Source organism: Acanthisitta chloris, unplaced genomic scaffold (genome assembly GCF_000695815.1).
Source record: "Acanthisitta chloris isolate BGI_N310 unplaced genomic scaffold, ASM69581v1 scaffold8922, whole genome shotgun sequence".
In the NCBI taxonomy this organism is placed as follows: Eukaryota; Metazoa; Chordata; class Aves; order Passeriformes; family Acanthisittidae; genus Acanthisitta; species Acanthisitta chloris.
Window position 1 is genome coordinate 9,241 of NW_008660991.1, and position 24,692 is coordinate 33,932.

The following is a 24,692-nucleotide window of genomic DNA, read 5'->3' on the forward strand; positions in this document are numbered from 1 at the left end:
TTTTAAAAATCATTCATAAGTGATTTTACTATTGAAGCTACCCAGTTTGTTAAGCAAAGGGATTATTCCCTGAATCTGATCAATTGGACTGAGAGTATGGGAGGTGAAGTGGTGGTATAATAGTGTTGAAAAATTTTTAGAACTACTAAGTCTTGTCATCTTATGTCTGGTTTTAAGTTACAAATTAAAAAAGGAAAGATGTGTTCCTGCACATTTTATCAATAGGCAAGCTGGGGATGGGACTGAACTAGACTGAATGGGAAAAAAATATTCTTTCAAGTCACAGAAGAGACCATAGTTGTGAGGAGTTGGTTCCTGACTTCAGCACATCATGGTTTGGGGGTTTAAACAACAAATTCTCTGTTCAGTGTTACAGTTCAGAGTAGAACTTTGACCAGGAGCATGGACTGCTTGACAGTTGTTTAACTGATTTTAATTGCCAATGATATCTCTTGGTCTTAATATAGTTTGTTGTAATTTCAAATGAAATGTAAAACATTGTAGAGCAACACAAGTAAAAATATTCTAAAATTTGTTTAAACTTAAAAAAAAAATCAAAATCCCTGTTTTCACTTTTTCCCTTCTGCTCTTTTTCAAAAACATAGAAAGACAATGTAGTCCAGAATGCCTCCTAGATAATAAGAAGAGAAATCTTCTTGCAGTAATTAAAAATCTGGTGGCAGCTGGTGCTGCGATCCCTCTGTCTAATCACAGAAGTTCTAGCTTAAGCCTTCTCTTATACCAATTCCTGATACAAATATTCATCATAAATTGTATATTTGAGTATAAAAATGTTGTCTTGGTTAAACATCCCAGTTAGTTTTTTGCTTTTCTTTCAAACCTTGATGTTGTGGGTTGATACTCAGTTCAGCTGTTGTCTTCAGTTTGGTGTGAGACACAGAGCTTGGCTTTTGTGAAGATGAATGGAAAACCTGGAACCTGTTACTAGTGAAACTTTTATTCACAGAAACAGTTCCAATTTAACCAGAATTATACTCCTATATTCTGTATTTTAAATGCACACGCATCAAGGGAAATTTCTCTTTCTCTGCATGCTAACTTTAGAGGTGGGTGCAGTTACCAGCAGGTTTAAAGTTATCGAGCTTTTTTTAACTGCTACAAGGATTGCAGCAAGATATGAACATTTTGTGGTGTTCCTCTTAATGGTGTACTTAAATTCTTAATGAACTTTTCATTTCAAATTGCTTTCAGAGCTATGAATTCTTTAGTAGAGAAATGATAAAATTTTTAAAGCGGTGACAATGGGCTGAAGTTTGTTTCAAGAAACTTGTTTATAAATTGAGTTGTTTTATACAAAAGAACTCTGAATTAAACTGGAAAAACAATTGTTAGGTTTCTGAAAGAACACACCACTTTGTAAATGCCTTAATATCTAGGACATTATTTACTGTTTTGGAGGCTAATCCTACAATTACTTTACGCAGGTTCCGACTGGAACATCTCGTCCAAGTTACCCAGCTTCCAGCTATCAGGACTCCAGCAACTGGGAATCTCTAATGAAAATTAAAGAGGGGTTGCTAAAGCAGAAAGAGTTTGTGATCGATCGGTGAGTAACCTGCTCCTGCTGCAATCATTGGATTAGGTGATACAAAAACTATGGTAACAGAGCTGCTAACTCTCTAAAGTTGTTTAGGTTCCAGTCCAGCCACTGTTTATGCACAAATATGTAGGAGCTAATCCTTGCTAGAAGAGAAGACTGGCAGCTGGCTAAAAGTCTTTTACAAAGTTGGGAATATATTTAGGGGGTTTAATGCCCGTGCAGTGGAACAGGGAAAGTGAGAACCACAGCCAGTTCTGCTGTCAGCTTCCTCTCTTAGCTTCTTAGCACTCTGGGGGTTTATATCAGACATCTTTCTGCTTGTACAGGTCTGAGAAGTGACTTCCAAGATGCAAATTGGTCAGTTGCATTGTGTTGATTTTCTTTTCCATGACGAGAACAGAAATGCAATATATTTGAAGCCTCTTGATAAAGCTTTAAGAAACTGCCCTTTGCAGAAATGTTGAGCAGTAAAATCCTATTCAAGTGCTCATGCAAGTTATTCAGATAATAAAATATTAAATTCAGGATCTGTGTATCAGTAAATACTTAGCTTCTTATTAAAACTGCTGCCAATCTGAATGGGTCTTGAGAGCAACTCATTGCTTTTAAGTTTCTAGTATATCTGAAGTAATGCTGGAGTTAGTTCTTGATGTTTGGATAAAATGAAGCTTTAATGAGGAAAATGTACTTTTCATAAAGGGCTTGATCTTAATGAAGATTACATTGAATTAACAGATGTCATCAGGAGCTGCAGAGTTTGAATGCAGGACGTCTAAGGGGGATGTTTTCATATTTGACATAATGGTGATTTGACTTAGTCTGTGTTTCAATAATCTCTTGGCTCATGGCTGAAAGAGGACTGGTTGTTCTGATCTTGATATAGTTGTGCTCTTGTTATTGATAGTTTGCACCACAGCTTGAGAAGAACTGTGTAAAGCAGTTGGTCATGGGAATGCCAGGCATCCATTATGAATGGTTTTATATTTGATCTGGTAATTCCTCTTTTTATGTGTGGAGACAGACAACTTGGAGAATTATGCTTTTGTAAGATCTGTTCATTCCTGTATCACAACAGAGCGAGGAATTGCAGTGGCTTAAGGTGTGTCCATCCCCCAGCAGTCTGCTGTCATTTCAGCGATGAAGGTTGGCATCAGCTTCCCCAGTTTGATCTAGGATGTTAGTGTGTGTTAGCTGCTGCAGCTGAACATGGTATGCAGCTAGGAACTGAGGCATGGGCACACCATCCCACTCTGCCAGCTCTCCTGTGGAGGTGGTGATTCCCCAGGGGGTAAGCAGCTAACATGGAAACATCCTTAACTGTTGCTTACATCTCTGTCAGAACCTTTTGATCAGCTGCTTTTAAGGCTGTCCAAATTACCTTGGTTTTTTCAGGCTTGCTATGTCTGTAGTAATGCTGTAGTGGTAAACCCACAGGCACCTCTTGGGTCCCAAGCTGTCAGCAGTGTTTGTAAGCAGATCGCCCATGATGACTGGGGTGCCCTTTGGTGCCTCTACTGAGCTTGTCATCCTTTGCACTCCACATGAAGGCTTGTTGTACGGTGGCAACTAAAAATGCAGTTCATGTTACTCTTCTCCCATTGGAAATGTCTGCAGTCAAGGGTGCAGTTTCTGAAGTGACAGTTTTGTAACTTGGTTGCCTTCTAACATTATTTGATATTGTCCATGTTGAGGAAGAAAAGCTATTTATTGATATCCAGTGACAGTGTGCTGGGTTGTTTTTTGTTTTTTGGGTTTTTTTGTTGTTTGTTTGTTTGGGGTTTTTTTTGGTTTTTTTTGTTTTTTTTTTTTCTTTGTGCAAGTCATTACTTTTGTGTAAGTCCTTACTTTTGTTGACTTAATGACAGTGAATACAGTTCTTCCTAGATTTCTGACCAGAAGTCAGTTTAGATAATTTCATTCAACTGAAAATGGAAAATACACTCTGGAAGCTATTGAAATGAAACAAAGACCACTTAGTGGTGTTACAGTCATTTCACTTAAGTAGACACTTTGTGTTACAGTTAAGCAAATCATAATTTGTAGTAATGCAGTATAACAATGCATCATAGAACAGGCTCCTTTTTTTTAAAGTATTGAGCCTCTTTTGGGGCAAAATTATGACCTTAAAAGTTATTATTTCAAGATGAAATTAACGTTTAAAGTAGATGTTTTGTATTTTTTAAGATTAGTATAAAATGATGTTACATATTTAAAAAGTTTTTACAATGGATTTTAATTTTTTATTTTTAAGAAGAGGTAGTGTTTTCTATGACAAATAAAAATACTTCTGGTTTCACTCATGAAGAATATGCTACAAAGCTGCAGTCCAAACTCCTAGAAATAGAACTCCATCATAAAGCACTAGTGTTACATTTCTTACTAGATAGGATATTAATAAGACTTAAGTACAAATACTGCCTTTCTTCAAGGCACTAAGTGGTACCAAGTGAAAATATGATATTATCTATATATAACACATGGTGACACAAGACCTTGCACTGAACTTCAAGATGATGTTTGAAAGTAAACATAAGTCTTCCAGCTCCTGGTCTTTCTGAGCTTACTTTAAACTTCTTTTCAGAGTTTGAATTTATTTGGGAAAAGTAACCTAAAATAGAAATATAACGTTTGCTAAAGTGTGGTTAATTCAACAGAATTTATGCTTTGGGGAAATGGAGGGGGAATTTTTTGTTGACTGAGGTTAGGTAGTAGCTGTTTGCTGAGAAGCCCTTTGTACCTGTGGTTCTCATGGAGTTTTAAAAGCTGTAGTATCCTTAAGTCATGTCTCACGCTGAATTTACAGACTGGTAGCTGGAGGATGCCAGCAGGACTTGTTTAATTCTGGGGAGACAGAAGCTCAGGAGAGGTGGGTTAACCTCCTGCTGTGTGGTAGCCGGGGGAGCAGGAGGACAGCTGGTGTGTGCTCCAGAGCCAGCTGTGAGCTGCTGGCAGGTACAAGGAACAGCTGAGCTGGATGAAAAGACACACACTGGGAGCACCCTTCCCTTGCCCTTGTCGCCAGCCTATCTTTCAACCACAGGGTCATTAGCACTTTTTTTTTCAGGTTAAACACCCTTTTGTTGGGAATTGTACTGGTGTCCCACTAATTTAGCCAGTGGAGATTAGCATCGCACACCTTGTCCTGCATAGCATTGCATAAATCTGTTGATAAATAGGAAATGGATACTCTGTACGGGGTAGTATCTTTAGGTTGATCTACCTTTATCTTGTTAAAACAAGGGAGGAAGGGCAGGAGAAGGAAAGGACAACATGCTCCTTTCTCTCCAGCCCTTCAGGAGTAGATTATTAAACTTTTGTTTTGCATTGGATATCTAACACCTAGGAATAGCTGCAAGTAAGTTTCAAAGAGTTATAAAATCAATTGAAGGAATAATGCTCACCGGATAAATCATTGTTTTTGGATACTTCAGCGTGTCACTGGAAATTCAAACTGTGAGTAGAATTTTAAAAACACAGACACTTGTGTCCGTGAATAGAACAAGTGGCTTGATTTTTGTTCTGTACACTGTGTTGAACACCAGATTTAGTAATAGATAAATATAAATTGATTTGATTTGTGTAGTCTGTTCAGCATAACAAAGACTTTTATTTAAGTAGTACACAGAGGCATAAATGAGTGGGTTTAAAAGTTGGTTTGCTTTTTAAAACTACTCTAGGAGTCACTGCTAATTTAATGAATAAAAACCTGAAATGGTTTTTAAGTCTGCTCTTGAAAAATTTGAGGGGGAGACTACTTTTAGTGAGTAAGGAAGTGAACCTGCTCTGTCTGTGTGTGTGTGCATGGAATCACAGTGGCACCTCTTAAAGGTGTGTGTCATGTTTCCTCCACATGAGAACTGCTGGCTGTGGATGAGGACTTCAGGGTTTTGTCTGTAAGAGGAACTGTAACACTTATTACAAGAATGTCTGTCACCTGCTGTACCAAATAATTGGATTATATCATTGCCTTACTTCTCTGGTGGTTTAGTATGTAACACTACATTATATTTAGCACCAGAGGGAGCCAACAGTGTTTGTATTGGTTTAGAAAATTGTGGAGTCACATTTTAGTTCTTTATGATGCTTCTCTGTTCAGTACATTAATGCCACTGAGATTACAGTGTTTGTTACAATGGAGAATGTCTCTTGAGCCTGGGCTGCCACTGTAGGTGCCTCTGTTCTGGTCCTGACAGTGTTTGTGTGGCAGGGGCTGTGTATGGGGGGTATCTGATTAAATGCCAAATACCTGAACATATGACATAAGCTGCTGAGAATAACATCGTGCATGCAATGTTCTCTTCTGGACAGCATAAGGGCATTTTAACAGCTTTTTAAGGAAAGGTAGAGATAGAAATACATTTTTAGTGAATAGCTGTTACTCCTCAGGGCATAACAACGTTTAAATTCTTAAAACAGTTGCTAAATCATTAGCTTTTCATCCATAGCTGAATTATGCTTAGATGTTTTCACTGGACAAGAGAATTAGATTTTCTTCGCTTTTTATCAGATTGACCTGACTTCAGTAGCTCCAAACTGTGCTCTGATAGTGCTCGTGTTAATGCTAGTGTAAAGCTGTAATTCTCTTAATTTGGGCTGGCTTGTTAAGATCTGCAGCATTAGCATATCCGCTTAGTGATAATTTGTTGTTTTTGAGGAAACTTTGAAGCTTTAAATCACCCAGGTTGTGGGTGCATGCATGTATGTTTGGGAGTCTTGTTCAGGGAGTAAGGCTGTGAGGAACTCCTCAGAGTGCCTTGCCATGTAAGGTACTCCTTGCTTGCAAGAATAGCTTGAAAAAGATGCCTTTATCTTTTCCTGACACCACCAATCACCTAGGTAACCTGTGGTCGAGGCTTTTGTATCTTCAAGTGGTAAACTTCCAGGGAGGTTTTGTTACAGAGTAATTATTTCAGCTGTTTCAAAAGGTCACTTTTTCAGAGGTGAATACTAACAGTATTGATGAAATGAAATCTAACATTCTTTTTCATATAATAACCTAAATCTTGGCAACTATGAGAGGATATAGGGCTAGAAAGTACCTATTTAACCTGTCTGCCAGGCTGTAGGGAGGAAAGACTTGTGCTGTCACTGTGCTATTGCTATCTGCTATAGCAGATGCTCTACAGCCTTACTGGGTTGGGCAGTTTGGTCCCTCTTGTGCCTCATTCCCTTTATTAAGTAGCCCAGAGCATTTTCTTGCCTACCTTGCTTCAGCACTAGCTTGCCTTCTGAGGATCAGGCAAGCATTTCAACAGAAAAGTCCTTAAAAAAAAACCCACAAAAAAAACAGTCCATCCAGATCAGAGATCATGTCTTGACTTCCATAAGTGGTGCTCCCATTTTCTCTTCTAGATAAGTTCTCCTGTGATTGGTGGAAAGGTTCACTGGGAACTGCAGGCTCTTAATTTCACCAATAGAACAGATTTTATTGCATAGGAAATTTGAGATTATCTTTTTTCATGAGTTTTGCTGATGTTGGAGTTCTTTGGCCTTATCTTCTGAATTCCGGAAAGCATATTCATATTGTTTTTAGGACTTTGTTTACGAAGGATCTCTTTCCCAAAAAAAACTTGTGGTCCCAAGGGATCGTGCCTCTAAAACAAAGGAATATAAAAATTTGTATACAACTTATTAAGCAACAGAACAAAGCAGCATACCTCCAGCTGCAGCAGGGGATCAATTATATCTGTAATACAGAGCGATCCATGTTGTATTTTACTTTGCATTCTGATTCCTAAGAAATCTGCTGAGATGTTTTCACCTAAAGAAGCTGCTTCTTGTTGACTCATGACTTTTGAAGGTAAGCATCAACTGTCCTTTGATTTCTTAGTAAGTTAGTAGTGTCCTTTCTGTGATGGAGTAAGCTTTGTTCTAAAGTCCCTGAAGTGTTTGGAGATACTGGATCTGTATCGACCTATAGTGTGGGACTTAGGTTAATTTAAAAATGAAAGTGAAGAAGAACAATTTAAAAGTTGAGGTGAGGAAGTGCTTCTTTGGCAGATGTGAGTTTCTAACTCTCTTTCATGTTAGACTAAGTAAGGGATGAGTTTCTGGAGAGCAGATGAGTTGGTTCAAGATAGTTCAAGATGAACAGATGAGTCACAGGTTCAAGAAAATGTGATTTATTTACAGACAAATGTATATATGAGCATGTAAGCCTGTGTCCATGCTTGTCCTGTGTGAAGGTGAAAAAATGACATGGATGTTGATTGTCATGCTAATATTTTTGAGACTTAAGGAGAAGCAATTTGTCTATTACTCAGTTCATTAATGTTGACCTCTGAAGACAGTCCGGGCTTGTGCATGTTGAGTGCTGTTCTCTGCTGTCCCACATCCTTTGTGCCGACTTGAGTTTTCAGAGGGGTTTGTTTGAGCGAAAGGACAGAACTACAGTTGAATCAAAATGGAGATCTCCCCCTCTCCTTGTTGCTACTTCATTCTTACTGCTCTTTCTTTATGCTCATTTACATGGATTCAGTGTCAACTAACACCAGTAGTTTTCCTTGGAATTCTACACAGCTTTGTAAGTAGATTCACAGGATTGAAGGAGCTTATCTGCCATTTCACAGGGCATAGTGTGTTGCCTTCCACATGGTTGTCTGCAGAGAATAGTGGCACAGAGAATATGCACGACCAGAAGCAGCCCCTTGGTGTCCATGGGCAGAGAGACTGCATATTTAGCAGACCATAATGGAAATGAACATTTGAAGCCTTTTTTTCACATTGCCTAGCCCACCTGTAAATGCTTTCTGAGTCTGACCTTTAAAGACATGCCCTAGCACGGCGATGTTCATCACTGAGACCAGTACCTGCCTTGCCTTTCTCCCTTCAGTGATATGCAGAAGAACTCTAACTTTCTTGGTTGCCTCTCCACCTCACCAGATGTCCCTAGCCAGTCACTCACCTTTAGTGCATCATGGGACCCCGACTCCCAGGACCAGCCCCACGGTTTGGCACAGGGCTGGCATTGTTCATATTCCTGCAAGACTGTCCCTGTTTCTTACCCCACAGCTCCTTCAGCCCCAGCTGAATACTTCCTGAATGGACGTATCTGTGGCAGTCAGGAAGTCAGATAAGGAAGACTACTCTCTGGAAGTGCCAAAAAAATAGTTTCACAGAATCAGCATCTTAGGTAGCCTAGTCTTTAGTATTGGCAGTTTGTGTGGGGGTGAGAGTTGGCAATTCTGGCAAAGGGGAGAGAATTGTACAATCTGCCATGACAGGTTTTAAACTTCTCCTTCTTTACAAAGTGTCGTCGACCTACAGTAGTGAAACATGAATGAAGCCTTGAAATTTTGTTTACAAAAATAAAGGGTATTCAAGGAAACTGAAGAAAAGGGAACAAAATGTGTGTGTGTTTTACAAGATCTGGAAGTAAGCCAAAGTCATTATTTTGTGAAAATAGTAGGGTTTTCTGTAAATAATCTAGCTAGAATGTAGATAACTACTGTGTGGGAATGGGAACTAAAGAGCTGGTTTAGGTGACCGTAGAGCACACAGCCACCACTTGAGCCATGTATGGTGGATACCATGTCACTTTAGCTGAGCTCCCTCAGAAAGAATGTACCTAGAAGCAGCACAGGGAGGATTTGATCTCAGGTTATTTATAAATCATGGCTGGAGGTTCAAAAAATGGGGTGAAAAGGGTATCGGTGAAATTTAGAAAAAGAAATAATGATGATTATAATAATAATAATGATATTGATTAAAAATATAAGAGGAGGTTGTTTCTGAGGGGGAAGAAAAAGGCTTAAAATCATTGTACCTGAAGAAAAAGATAAGATGATGTCTTCAGTGCAGAACTCTTCTGTGGGTAACTGCGACAGTCTTCTGTGTACCTGACAATGTTCTACCTCAAGAGAAGTTTAGATTCTCTTTTTGTCTGTTTCTGCACTGCCATCCCCAGTTTCTGGAGACAATTTTACACCTTGAGGGACAGCTGGAAAGACTTGTGCCAGAAGTGTTTCTGAAAACAATTTTATTAGTGTCATGTTTGTGTATTATTAAATTGGATAGAAGAATTAAAGTTTCTACGTCTGTTAATGGCATTTCTGTCTGAAAGATCGGTGTGAATAGGAACACTAAAATGTCCCTCCCCAAAGGATGTTTGTCACTGCTGCCTTTTGTGAGTTGTTTTGGGGGTTTTAAAATTTTATAATTTATTTTCTTTTTAAAACAAACTTCTTACCTCTGAGTCCTTTTGGCTGGTTGATGACTTTAGATCAGGATATTGCCTCCTGTTTGCTTCTACTTTAGCCTGAGTGTAAGGGAAAAGGATGTGTCAAGGTGGAGCTGAATGAAAGGATGTGAGAAGTGCTGTGACATTCACATAACATGCCAATAACTCCTCCTTTGTCATCAACATAGAATTGTAACACTCACTCATGGGAAATAAAATAGGGAAATTGTGAAGGAGAGCAGTTTCCATGGTACCCAGGTGTACAGTATTTTCCCTGAACCTGTTGTGTGAGCTATGGTCTAGTTTCTGTATGTTCTGGTTTCTGTACACGCAAGTCTCAAGGGTGAGCTCCTGTCAGATTCCCCCATGCCTTGAGCTCAGGCTGCAGCCTGTGCCCAGTGGTATTCAGATGGCTCCTGGAATCACTAAAGGTTGAGGAACTCAACAGAAACTTGAAAGTGCCTAAATGCTAAAGACTGATTGTGTTTGGGTTTGTTCTTTTAAAGTGCTGGGATGATTAATTGGTAGTAGGGAGGCTTCTGGGGACAGTGTTCCCACTGTAATAGGCAGTCTGTGTGTTTTTAAGAGCATTTGACCTTCCTACACTCCCATTAAATAAAGCTCAGAGTTTCTGTTATGCAGCAGAATAATAGTAACAGGAGTGGGCTAACAGAGTATTAAAACTGTCTTAGCATACGAGAACATCAGTGATAAAATGCCTCTGGTATGAAGTCTCCAAAGGCTTAAAGGATTGTATGTAAATAGTAAAAATGTTTCTATGGTGTTGATCTTCTCTTTGTGACCACTATTTTCAGAATTTTTGTTTCTGGGTGCTGTGAGGTTAATGATGTTTTCTGAGAGGCAGTTATGCAGAGAAGTTACATGGGATCTGCACAGCCATAAAATGTTTCTACAGTGTGTTTCCTTGGCAAGGTTTTATAGCAATGGAGGTTCATGCTTTGCAGAGTGAAAAGCAGCAAGATAGTTAAACTGTGCTCTGTCCCATCATGAATTAATTTGTCTCACCTTTTTTCCTGCAGGGATTTGGTAGGCTAGGGGAAAGGATTATGAAAGGAAGTATGGTAATGCAGTTCAAACTACATTGCAAGTTCAAAATTATCGTAAAACATTTACTCCAGGCTGCAGTGTTTAGCTCAGGCTATTGAAATCCTGCCTGGCAAGGAAGGCACTGCTAAGTTACAATCAGCCATAAACAGAAAATCACATAGTGCTTTCAGGAGGTAAGTTACAAATGGATAAATAATTTTAAAACACACAAGGCAGAGAAAATTTAATAGATCTCTCTAAGTAAGGTGTTAAAAGATGAAAATTTGCTTCTGTTCATAGGCTGAGATACAAGTCATACTGAATAATTTTGCTCTGTGTGACCAGGCATGCACAGAAGTCATCAAGGCATTATATTTTCTCATATTATACAAATTCTTGGGATCATAGAAGGTCTGTTACAAGTTCAGAGCATATTCTTTCACCTTATCTTCAAATCTGCTTCTTCCACAATAGGTTGGAAGCTTTTTGTTTTCAGTACCATCATACAGATGCCAACCAGAACTGTACAAAGTCTTTCAGTGTTGCATAATCCTTTTATATCTGTACAAGCTTGTTCCATCTAGGTGGTGGAATGGAAGAGGGAAGGCTAAAAATCACTTGTGCTGATACAAAATATTTTGAGACTTGCTATGGAGTCATAAAAAATACATTCAGTTGTTCTCTTATGAATCACATTGAATGAATTGTTCTAAGGTACTACCAAATGGCAACTTATATATACAGTTTCTCCATTAATTGCTGTTCTTTACAGATATAAAGCCAGGGAAACATAAAAAGATGCTCTGCAGGCATGCATCGCATCTTCTGTAACACGTTTAGCTAAGAAAAGTGTGACCTTTAATATATTCAATATTTTTCAAAGATGAAATTCCGCTTGTAAACCAAATAATTGGGATACAGTTGGTTGATGGCTAGTTAGAAGAATGTGGGTAGCCAAAAGAGTGCCTTTAATTGGGTTTTTGCATGTCATTTTTCCTATTAGAATTTGCAGTTGATGTCTTTTCAACTAATACATAGTTAGTTTAGAGATGGTATAATACATATTTTGTGTAAACATGCTAATGTTCCCAACATGCTGCCGCAGGCTTTGATCTTTCTGTACTCTTCAGAGTTTGCTTTTCCAGTGTGTGCACAGGCAGGTCTTTTCCATTGAAGTTAACATGTATTTGCTCTTTATCTCCTCCTAAGATTGGGCTTAGTTATCTCCAGTTCAGCATCATCATTTCCAGAAAGGCCAGTCATACTGCATGCTTAGAGGTGAAAATTTGGGAAAAAATTTCATGCTTGCATGCAAATATATTCTTGGGTAAAAAAGAAGGAAAAATGAAAATTGATAGAGTGCACAAAGTAGGATTTCAGTTAATGGAGAAGGTTGCTATGTGTGTTTCTGATGGGTGCTGAGAACTCCATCCTGGAGTCAGTTGTTGACATGCCTGTTGCTCCATGGAGTGTACCACACACCTCACAGGGCTGTGACTTGGGCTGGGGTGGAGACCTGGTATGTATTTTGCCCTGCAGTTGTGCTAGTTCAAATGCAGTTACGATTTCAACAGTGGTATAATACGTGGTACAATGAAATAGTGATATAACTGTGATACCATTTCTGCTGCACACTGGCCAAGCAATTGGTGCAAGAGGTTAATTCTCCTTTAGTACAGAGTGTGGTATTTTACCCTAGGAGTAGGGTACGTCTTACGTAAAGCAGTTGACTGAGAAATTCTTAAGCAAAGCAAAAAGAAAGACCTCACAGGAAAGCTGTACTGAGTATCTTATAGAACAGCCTTTTCTTCTTAAGTTCTTTCTGCTCCCCATGATTTGTAAATCTCTTTAACCTGTGTCCAAAGTCAGCTCTGGCCAAGAGAGGGTCTGAGCTTAAGTCCAAGTGACATGAAGGTGTGAGTTTTGTTTGTTCTCATTCTGCTTTATGTATACCATTCCCTGCTTATACTTGTAGCCCTAGCAGCAAGTGACAGCAGAAACCTCCCTCAACCCCCACAAAACTGATAGAGTTTTAAAATTGTGTTTCTACAGGATTTGCTCATTATTGTGAATTGTGCACAGTGAAAGTTATTTGGCAATGGTAGTTTTAAAGTTCATATCCTGATGAGGTTCCAGTTCTAATGGTTATTTAGTCTAGTTGCAGTCTGGCTGAGCTGGGAAAAAGCTCACAACTAATGTAGATCCAGGAACAGTTGAATAACATTGTTACCATGTTGTTCAGTATAAGTCTTAAGATTTATGTTTTTTTAATCTCTGTCCCATCCCTTTTCTTTTCAAATAAAATTTGTGTATTACAGGCAAAATCAGCAAATTAACAATTTGCATCAGAAGATAAGGGAGAATGAATTACGAGCTCAACATGCAAGGCTGAGCCATCTTGTGAACTGTGAAGAACCTTACGTGACTAATTTACAGGTAGGATGGATAGTTTGCTTTCAGCAAAGCTTTCCCTTGCTCAGAATGAGGGGTTGTGGCACTGTAAGAGTAAGGGTTTAACAGTGTGCATGTATCATGGTCCTACACACAGTTATTAGGAGATAAAGTAGTTTGATAGAATAGTGTCTGAAAACAACTGATGGAAGGTTTTCTGAAGAGGAGAGGAAATAAAGGATGGTTAGATTTTATCAATAGAATAGCCAGAAGAGGTGTGAGAAGGCAAACAGACTGGTGGAATACCTTTCGACAAGACACCTGAAAAGGATATGGGTTAGTACTTCTAGGGATGCTGAATCTGAAAGGGAGTGTGTGGTGCTATTTTGGGTATACTTGTCCTAATTTTCATCTAACACAAATACCAAGATAGCATAAGGATGAGGTAGCACAGATTAACCAAGAAATGCAGATCAGTTTGAGGTCTGTGTCTGCTTGTAGAGCACAAATTCCACCTCCAAGCCTTGGCGTATTTAAAGGCAATGCAGTGAGAGTGTTAAAGGCAGATCTGCAGAGAAATAGTTTTTCTGTCCCTGCTGAGGGAATGGCACTAGTTAAAGAAATTGTACAGACAGTGTTTTTAAAGATACCAATTTATGTTATTTAAAAGAATCTTGAAATTGAAAGCCTAATGGGATGCATGTCGTTTTTCATCCCACATACAGCTGACTTCCATTTTGTGCTTGTCTGTCTCTGGCAGTGGAGGCAGAAGTTTCGGTGTACAGAACAGAAGATGGGAGGCCTGTCTTCTGATTGTAGCTTTAGTCTTAGGCTGGTCCCTTCACCATTCTTACCCCAGGTGGGATAGCTCTAAGGTTTGATTTGTCCTAGTATTTTGCTTTAGAAGGGTCTTGAGATTGAAGCATCTCATATTTCAACATACTCGTAGCTATTTTAAAGTGTTTTGCTTCCCAGAAGATAGTATGATGCAGTGGCAGTGATTTGTTTTGAAAACACTTTTTCTTTGGATTTTCAGGGGTTTAACTGGGGAGAAAAATCACACCTCTTCCATAAATCTGAAGGGAAAGTGGCCCACAGTGTTCCTTTGCATGTGTTGTGAGTGTAGAGGTGTCCAGCTTCTTTGGTTTGTTTTTTTCTCCAGATTGCTGAAATACACACTGTCACTATGTGTTTTAATGTTTGAAAAATCAAACTCCACCCTTCCTGACAGCAGGAAAAAAAATGCAGGACTGTGTTCTGCTCTGCTGTGCAAGTGCACAGTGGTATGTGTGTGTTCATTTGTCTGATTATTGTATTTCTTTTTGTAAGCAACCACAGTATGAGGGCACAGCACTGCAACCTCACCTTGCAGAAAGATCAGCAGCCCACCTTGAGGAGCTTGAGAGAAAGATTGCAGCAGCTGAGAACAGAGAATTGCAACTCAGTGAAATTGTAAAACAAATTTCAAGCAAATCTACTGAGGAAAAAAAGAAGATGGAGGAGAAAGTAAGTGTCTTTCATATTCCCAATTTCCTTTGGTCACTGTTACAACAGCATATGTTATGTTTGCTAGAAAGAAACTTGATATGTGGGTTGCTGAGCTATTTTCAAAAGGTAGCTAAACTAGCTATTATATAAAAATTGCAAGTTAATCATTTTAGGTTGTTGGTAACGGATAAATCTGAACTTGCAGAGAATACATCCTAAAAAGTGAAACCAGATAAAATGGTAATCATTATGACAGTTTTAATCAGGTATCAGTAAAATTTCAAAAACAAAGATGCTCAGCTCTAAGAATTCTTGTAAATTGAAGTCTTTATTACAGCAAATAAAGTATAATTTAAAAACATAGAGTGTGAAAATGAAATCTCTAATTGTAGCGTGATTTGTAAATGTGGCCCTTACGCTTTGGGCCTCACTTAGCAGCCTGTATGTGCCTAGTCAGCAGGAGTGAGTCTCCTCTAGCTTTCCTAGGATGTGCAGAGTAGACTTTAGTCTGAGACAAGGAAGGGGCTTACCTGGGTGTGTTCTTGGAACTGTTTTGACAAGGGGTTTCTTTGCAGACTGAAGCAATTCCCAGGGGTAGTTTCAAATGTACTGACAGCCTTCCTTTATTGCTGCAGGAATGTGCCATTGACCAAGTGATTCCTAATGAATGTTTTAGGGATACATTGTCAGTTCTCTTCTCTTCCTTAATTACTGGGCTTAGATTTATATTAAGGCAGGTTCAAAGGACAGGATACAGTGAAGTGTCAGGTGGGAAGACAAAGAAGAAAGCATAATTCATCTCAAATTCTGCCTTACCATTTCCTATGAACCCTGCAGTATGCTTTTCACTAAGGGTAACATTCAGGAAGGGCAGAAATTGGATACTGCTGCTTTCTCCTTTCTGATCTTTTGCTGCTTGGGTTCCTCACTGTGTAGTAACTGCTGCTGTAGGTGGTGGCAGTGGTGAGGACCTGTGCAGCAGTGCTCCTGTCAGCAGGCTGGTCTGGAGGTAGGAGCCTAATTCCCTGCACCATCCTGATTCACCCCTTAGCACCTGTGCATTCTGTGCACGGAACAGAAAGCTCTCAAGGAGAGAGAGGGCAGGGAGGGAAAGTGGAAAACACTCTTTTTCCTGCCTTTCTTTCCACTTTTTTTGACCTCAGTAATAAAGCAGAGTACCATAAATGCTAACAAAGGTAACACTGGATTAAAAAATATTTTTTCCAGGCTGATGGATGATTAAGATGCCTGTAGAAAAGGTGCTTAAGAAAGCATCTCTTCAGCTCTGATGTCCTCAGATGTGATTGCCAGACTGCATCAAAGTCAGTGGTTTGGCTCCAGTTGTTAGGATAAGTTCTTGGTCCTTGTCTTTAAAGTTGTTTTTCTAGTCCAGAGGAAGAGGAAGGACTAAAGTATTTCCTGATCATTAATTGCATCTGAACATCTCCATTGGTGAAAAAATTAACAGTGTTTTAACTGTTGAACTGTTCATGTTTTCAGTTCATAAAGCATATGGATTGTTCTGGGCAGAGGTGAAGCAACTGTGGTTTGAGGTCACATGTCTTCAGGTGTGTGACTTGAAGCTGCTAGGATTAATCATTTTTGGGTTTGTTTTCTGCAGTAATCAACCCTTTCATGCAGCTGAGAGTGCAGTTCTTGGAGAGTAACCAGCCTCTGCTTCCAAAGCAGGTTTATTTTTTACTGTAATCATAAAAAAAATGTGCTCTTTCTTTCTTTCTTCTAGCTTAAAACTAGAGACCGATATATTAATAGCCTGAAAAAGAAATGCCAGAAAGAATCTGAGCAAAACAAAGAGAAACAAAAGCGAATTGAAACCTTAGAAAAATACCTGGCTGACCTACCAACGCTGGATGATATAGAAGGACAGATTAAACAGGTAAGGTAAAGGGAGTTTGGTTTATGTTTTAAAAATACAACTAAGCTCCCTAATATCTGTTGTCAAGTCTTTTACCATTTTAACATCCTTTTTGTTTTCCCTGTTTAGGAAGAGCTGTATTTCAATGTTTTAGAAAGGACTGTAGCTGTTAGGATTTCTCACAGTCAAATAAGGCAGGTTGCAGCCTTGCAGTTACCTGCTGCATCATTTTAGTGGCTCTAAAATGTGCCTAAAGTGAGGCAACAGTCACTGCAAGGCTGTGTCCTGCCACAAGGCCTGCTGACATGGCATCGTGTCTGACTAACGTAACCTGTGTTAGCTGCAAATTCTAGAAGAGAAGAACAAGCAACTGCAAGAGACTATGACTGAGTTGGAAAAGAAGCTTGGCGAGGCCCGATCGCAGTGCAGGGAGAGAGAATTACAGCTGGCATCTCAGAAGAAAAAAGAAAAAGAGCTGGTCACAACAGTACAGAGGTATGAACAGCTGCTCAGGCTCTGCCCTGAAATGGGAGTACTCTCCCACCTGATGTGCTTTTCCCACCCTGACCTGGTGTTATTTACGCTCTAAATCTATTCAATGCTAATGATTTTTCATGGCAAGGTTTTTATTTGTGTCAAGTTGCAATTAATATCACAGAGAAAAGTCTGCCTAGGACACTTTTCACTGTCTTCCTTTAAGGATGTGGGACACTGCTGCAATGGCATCATAGCCTGCTCCCAGGTAGAGCATGGAGTAAACCTGTGTGGCTAAGGGGCATTTTATAGAACCTGTCAGCACGGCTATTTGATGAGTGATCCAGTCACAAGCTGTGGAAAATCTCCCTGGATATTGGCTGATGGGTGTATCAGGGAAGGGTTGAAGATTTCAAGAAATTGTAGCTGTTTCTTAGCTTTTCACCAAGGGAGCAGGTATTTACAGAGAGATTTGGCTGTAGCTAATCTGTTGTCACTGAACTTTCATAAATATGAAAAAACAAATGGGACAGATACCCAAGAGAGTATTCCAGGTAAGACATGGAGACATTGTTACTATGCTACATTTTAGATCAGGGATGCTACTTAAACACTTAATTTCTTTAAAAAAGGATAAGAGGAAAACAAGGGGAAATCACTTTTAATAGTTTATGTGGATGTTCCTGCAGTTCTCTGTCCCTCCATTGGGTAAAAGTGCATGCCACAGGAGTCTGAAAGGTTTCCTTGATGAAAGGCAAGCTGGCTGGGACACCTTTCCAGCCTAATTGCTGACACATTGTTTCTATCTTACCAAGGAAAGACACTTTTTATTTGTTCTCTCATAATCCAAAGGGGGATCATGCTACTTTTATGAAAGCTTGCAAATAGTTGGGGTGGCCTCTGATTTCAAAATTAGCAAGATTAGCACTAGTAAAATATGTTTCCTTTCTGAGAGAAGGTGAGCAAAGACTCTAGCTACACCTAGGAGCTTGAGTTGAGCTGCAGAGGGTATGAAGGTCAAGCCCTCATGTGGGAGTAGCTGGCAGGAGTGGTTTTGTGCTCTGCTTTATGAGTCACAGAAAGTGTGAAGGATAGGCCACCAGTACTGGGTGCAGCCTCTGATTCTGCACTCCACTTTGAGTTGTACATCGAGAGGATCTGATTTTAAAGTTCATGAAGCTTTGAGAGGTTCGAAGACTCCTCTGATCTGTGCTGGAGCTGACTGCCTCCCACAGTAGCATAGAGCATCTGTGGGCACCACAAAGCTTTTCTTTGGTCCTCTCTCCCTACACAGTACTGCTAGAGCTGTGCCTTTTGGGAGGTGCAGCACAGGATCTGGCCCATAAAACCTGCATTCATCTGCAGAATCTGTCCTTGTCAGTGCCATGGCAGCTTCAGTAGTTCAGGATTTTTGCATCATTCATCTGCTGTTGGTGTGCTCATTCATAAAACTGCATTCTGCTAGGTGTGATTTTACAGCTCTGGTTGGAAGATGGTACAAATTTCTGTTTTTTCTCCTAGAACACACAACCCTTAGGTTTCTATCAGCTCACTTAATCTTTCTTTCATGTTGAATGGCAGTTTACAACAGAAAGTAGAAAAATGCCTGGAAGATGGTATTCGGCTTCCCATGTTGGACACAAAGCAGCTTCAGAGTGAAAATGAATGTCTCAAAGAGAAGAATGAGAAAGCCAGTAAGGTTAGTCTGCACATGATCCTTTGTTGACATCTTTAACCTTGAATCCTACATTTCCTTTTTTTCTTTGTACTTTAGAAATTAGTATCTCACTAAAGAATTACACATTTGTTGCTAATTCAGATTTCTTTTCAATACCTGTCTGTTTCTGTTCAGTATGTTTATTTTGCATGAATTTTGTGTTCTGTCAGGGTTAAACTCTGTCTTGTCATTTACATTTTCAGAGTTTCTATTGCTACACCTGTAAGCCTGTTTTAAATATGGATCTGTAGAGATTCAAGCCTTCTAAACTGCTCAATTTTATATTTTAGGTCATTGACAATCAACAAAATCAGATAGCTGGCCTGATTTTAGACATGCAGGTAAGAAGAGTGCATGTTCTGTTGTTTACTGTGTACATTTTTAGTTCATAAAAATTACATTGCTGAAGTTGAATTCTATTCTTTTATCTTTCTGAATAGGAGTCAAAGGTAGAAATGCCAAGAACAAAAATTGTGACACAGGCAAATGTTGTTTCTGGTGTTATATAATTAAAAAAGAAGTTCAACTTGAACTCCATAACCTTTCTGAGGTTCTCTCTCCCTCTTGGTAGCTAAGATTATTTACATATATACTCCTTGTATGTGCTGTGCTTATCAGAGATACACAAAACTTGCTGAATATACAATCACCAACCTAAATATTTTCACATTTCCTAGACTTTCTGTTCTTTTTCTCACCATCACCTTTATCTTGAGACTAGTGATCTTTGATGTTTTGTGTGCTTAGCCTGAAATGACTTCAGGGATCTGGGACTGGGAAATGCTGAGTAGTCATGACCGTCTGCAAACGGAGTAGTGTTCTGTTCTCCAGGACATTCTCTTACTTTTCCTCGAGGTATTTTATATAAGGACAGAAAATAAGATTTGAAAATGGTGTTAGCCCTGAAATTACTTGTAGACTACAGCAGTTTTGTTGTATCCTTGGTCTCCCTGGCCTTCCATATTCATTACCTGGGAAGCACTGAAAATTAGTTCATTAGAAATTGAAATCCCTTGCCAGCACAGAGATGTGATTTATCTTCAGCTCAGATGATCTCATTTCATTCCCTGTCTTGTGCCACATTGTAAACTTACGCTTGAGAATGCATTTCAGTTCATTGTTTTTCAGTGGCAAGCTGAAAACAAATTCTGTTTCAGACAGCAGTGTATGAAGTAGTACTATTTGCTGTTTGCTCATAGTCATGGTGAAATGATTTTGATCCTACTTGTATGGTTTTGCTTTATTGTTTTGTTGTTCTGAGTGAGAGGGATTAAAGTTCTGTTTGGTCTTGACAAGATGCTGTGCTGCATATACAGTACATCTTCAGAAAGGGAAAAAAGTATAAGTGATGGTGGTGTTTGAAAAAAATCCACATTTGCATGATTATTTTAACTATCACAAAATTAACATTTTGGGTAAAAAAAAAATAGAGTTGAAGTAAGTCAGATTTATGATGCCTGTGTTACTCGAGTACATCCGTTAATCCTGTCAGTCACAATAAAGCCAAACTGTGCCAGGCTGGGAGTATTGCCACCAAGTTGTAACTTTGGAAAGTATATGGAAAAATTACATGTGGAGTACAGAGGAGTCATAGCACCATGAGGGAGTTGGAAATCCTAGCACTGTAGGCTCAGCCAAGTTGGCAGGCACGTGTTTTTTCTGAACTTCAAGATTGGGGTAGCAGAGAGTGATAGATGTTAGTTATGTGTTTTTTCTGAACTTCAAGATTAGGGTAGCAGAGAGTGATAGATGTTAGTTGTGTCTTTTAAAAATAAACACTGATTTCCACTTCTAGTAGTTCCCGTTACATGGTGCAACTCTGGAGCTGAATATGTGCATATTGTTTGGAATATTCTAGAAGTTGTTTTTGAAGTAGTTTGCACAGTCATGTAAATTTAATGGCAGATGTGGTTCTGAAAATATACTGGGGAAGGTAATATTTCTCCACCTGTTTTCCCTACTGCCTCCCCACCCTCAGGGAGGCTGCAGAGTCAAAACTTTTATGTCTGTTGTTGGCACGAACATGGAACATGTAAGGGGCAGTACTAACACGTGTCATAGCTGGGGCTCTGGGTGTCCCTGAGCTTGCTTTTCATCAAAGACTGTTTAAATTCAAAGATACTTGGAAACTGGGAGGGTGTTTTGTGAACCTGCATTGATTTTGTTCTCCTCCTCCATCTTCTGTTTGGCTGCTGCCACAGATGGAGCTAGAGGGACCTTCAGTCTGCTCCAGTACTGGCCATTTCTCTCAGTAGGTAATGTTTCTGAAAAAGTAAAGACAATTCAACATCACTGCAGGTTCTGCTTGTCTGCAAGCACGACAAAGGAAATTCCTGAACTATAGTTATTTCCTGTCCTCTCCTGGCCTAGGGTGTTTCCTTTGCTGAGGGGCAGGGCCCTCCTTCCTCCTACCCTTCCTCCCACTGGAGTATATAACTGCATTCTGGAAGAGCTTATCTTTAGGATGCACGTTAACTTCAGTGCTTCCTTTTGAGTGGCATGGTGTGGGTGAAAAGAGCAGCAGGTCAAGTGCATGGAAGATGGCTTTAAAACAACTAGTCATTTCTGGGTTCTGCCTGCTGATTTTTAATACTTATATGAAAATAAACTGCAGGGGAGGAGAATAGCCCATATTAAGTCGGTAAATGCTAGCACCATTGTTTTCTAGTTTTGCAAAGAGTATGACAGAGTACTGACTCCCTACTGCTTGTGTGATGTTGAGCTGAATGTGTTTGGAAATTTTGTCAGTTCTGCAGCACGTCCTCTTGAGTGTCCAGGCCATTAAAATCTTCACTTAGCGTTGGCCCAGTCTTGCCTCTCATTATTCCCTGCCTTCTCGTCAGCACTAATAATTCTCTCAAGTCACAGCTTTAAAGATCTGTTTCAAAGCATCAGGAGCTTTCTGTAGTCACTATTCATTGTTAGTATTCAGATAAGATGGTTTGAATATTCCTGTCTCTGAATTTTGCCAGATGACCATGAAAGACAGATTGACAGATTTAAAAAACAAGTAATGGAAGAAATTGTAGTACTTTTGAGAACTTGGAGAACCTGTGGTCATACTGAATTCACCCCAAAACTCCACTTAGGAAATATCTCATGATTTCTGAGTTTCAACTCTGCAGGTGAAAAACAGGGAATTGACAGCAGGTGCTTCCGTGTTGCAGTGGTTTTTTTATTTGTTGCTGCTTGTGGCTGATCATGGAAGTCATGGAAAGCTGCAATACTTAAGCACAACAGCATTCTAGAAATTTGCTGTTAACCTTACTGAAAATAGTAATTATTGTATCTATAAAAGATGACACCATAAAATACAAACAAGTTAGTTTTTGCCTGCACTTTTTTCAGCACTGTATAATTGTATAGACTGTTCTTTCTTGTGTCTGAATGGTTTACAGAAGTTGCTGCACTGTATCAGCTATCAAAGGATTTCTTCTCACTTGTATAGAGGGTGAGGTGATTCTGTGTTGGGAAAGGTTGTGGGAAGTCATGTCGTAATCACTGTAGAAAGTAGAGACCAAAAAAGATCTTCAGCTACAACTTGGAATCACACAAATGTAGCTTTATTGTCATATATCTGCTGCTTATTTAAAGTGAAATTGTTTGATTAGAATAAACAATATCACATAGTGATTTTGGACTTCATGCATTCCATATTGGAGTAAGGTTTTGCATACATAGTCCTTTTGTTTCTAAAGAGATTCTGCTTATTTAAAGGGTTTCACTGACATTTGGAGCAGCTGTGTTAGTGTACAGAGAGCTGTTGGGGTGCAGCTCAATATTACCAGGGGACATATGGTAGAAAATAAAAAATTAAGAACTAGTACAGAAGCATTAAGTAACTGAAACTTAGAAATTTACTGAGGGTACGTTTTTTGACAGTGCTAATATAAAGCATGAAAATCTTAAAATTGTTACCTGTGTTTTCATTCACTTCAGTCTATGCAAGAGAAGCTTTTGCAAGAAAAGCTGGTAATTCAGAAGATGACAAATGAGCTTGAAGAAAAAGAGAGGAATATAGAGCAGTTGAATAAAACTCTCTCTGAAGTAAGTAGAAACTCCAGTAATCCAACCCCTGACCACACCAGCTGGGAATAATCTTACAGAATGATTATAAGATCCTGTAGAAGGGCTTTATGAGCTTAATTACCTACTTAACTGTGCTGGTTACCATGCAGTCATGTAATACCATCCATACCTCAAGAAGTGAGAACTTCAGGGGTGAAGATGGCTAAGCAATGGTAATATGAAGTAGACAGCCATGCAAAAGCTGTGTATCTGCAGTTCTTTGGAGGGGTAGGGAAATACTGATCGTATGTTTGGAAATGAATTGTTTTTAATTCTGTTGTTTGTGGTGTGAAACAGGAAACTTTTTGCTCCAGTGCATGCTTGCAGACTAACGTTCCCCTTTTCTCCATTTACTTTTCACAAAGAACCAAAGACTGGTGGAAGAGAATGCCTGCCTGAAGGAGCAGATGAGGCTGGTGGAGCAGTCCAGGCAGCCAGTATCTGAGAAGATGCCTATAGCAGACCAGTTGTTCAAAGAAATGTCCCACTGCTTATTTGACTTGAAAGCACTGTGCAGTATTCTTACCCAGAGAGCTCAGGGCAAGGAACCTAACCTTTCCTTGCTGCTGGGAATCAGATGTAAGTGATGTTGTCATTCTAATGCTTAATAATCTTTTGACACAAAGGAATGATAGTTTAGCTAAAGGGTGCTCAAACTTGACAGCGGGACAAGCTAGTGTCTCTCTTGTTATACACCTGGAGAAGTGGTACATGAACTCATGGAGCTCTCTGGAAAAGTTGGGCTTTTAGTGCACCTGGGCCACTAAATGCATCTGACTACACAGGTCCTTGCCAAGTCAGAAGAGCAGATAGCTGGCTCTTCATGTGGACCCAATTGTGGATATGTTCACTGCTCTAGAAGAGAAAGGTGTGTAGCCAGGTGTCTGTCCCTCCTGAGACACGCTGCAGTCATTGTAAGGGTTAATGGATCCTAATGTGGCTTTAAAACAAAAACACACAGCATGTGTGGGGTAGGAATATATATCTACTGTTTGACCATGTATATGTCTGGTTTGGGGGTGGGAGTGTCTGTGTGTATTAAATAAGCCTCATGCTTGGTAACCTCATCTGTACTGTTAATGGTACATCTAGGCTTCAGCACTGATTGAACTGTTAAATTTAACCAGGAAGTGAGAAGCATGCCCTAAAGCCAGTCAGACAAAGCTTGTGTTAGGTCTTTCCTTTAAAAGAGCTTAACAAACAATTACAATTTTGGCCTGTATGTATCATATTCTAATGTTTTCTGAATTAGAATCAGCTAGACAGGTTGCTGAACTGAACTATCAAGCAAGGTGGAAAGGTAAACTACAGCGTCCTGTGTAGTTAGAGCTACTACATGCCTCCTAGCCTTCTTTTCTGAGTGGCTAGAGAAACTTCCAGAGTCTCCAGGAAATGGCTGTTCTATCCATTTTTTTTCACTGCTGTTCTGATTCTTGCTTCAGCAAGTCTAGATCTTGGTGCAAAAACTAAAACATGTCTTTCAGAGAAGCAGTGATGGACTCTGAATTGACTTTAAGTTCACATGGTCTTACATTTTGTTGGCTGTTCATCACACTGAAGCCTGATTTGTCTTGATGTAATTAATTTAAAGCGACCTACCTCTTACTTCAAAGGGGACTGACTAGTTGAAGTAATCACAGTTGCTAGAGCTTTAACCTTGGATGTTGTTTTTCGTAGCACTGAGCTGTTCAGCTGAAGAGAGTGAAAATTACCACAGCACAGAAACCCTTTCAAAGAAGCTCTTGGACGTTTGTCAGTTACGGAAGGATATTGATGAGTTAAGGACCATCATGTCAGACCGTTATGCTCAGGACATGGGGGACAATTGCATTACTCAGTGACAACACTTCATCTAGTAGCAAACAACTTGCTAAATCCTGCTGTGACACAG

General features: G+C 39.4%; 1 protein-coding gene across 1 annotated transcript; it reads left to right on the forward strand.

Moving 5' to 3' along the window:
* Positions 1-1,445: 1,445 nt before the first annotated feature.
* LOC103797813 (centrosomal protein of 85 kDa-like) lies at positions 1,446-24,692 on the forward strand (the record flags this gene model as incomplete). The annotated part of the gene is made up of 10 exons (XM_009070044.1): positions 1,446-1,567; positions 13,106-13,223; positions 14,508-14,684; positions 16,411-16,563; positions 16,883-17,037; positions 18,598-18,715; positions 19,024-19,074; positions 22,673-22,780; positions 23,167-23,380; positions 24,479-24,692. Coding segments are annotated over 10 exons (1,380 nt in total), but the record flags the coding sequence as incomplete, so codon positions are not given.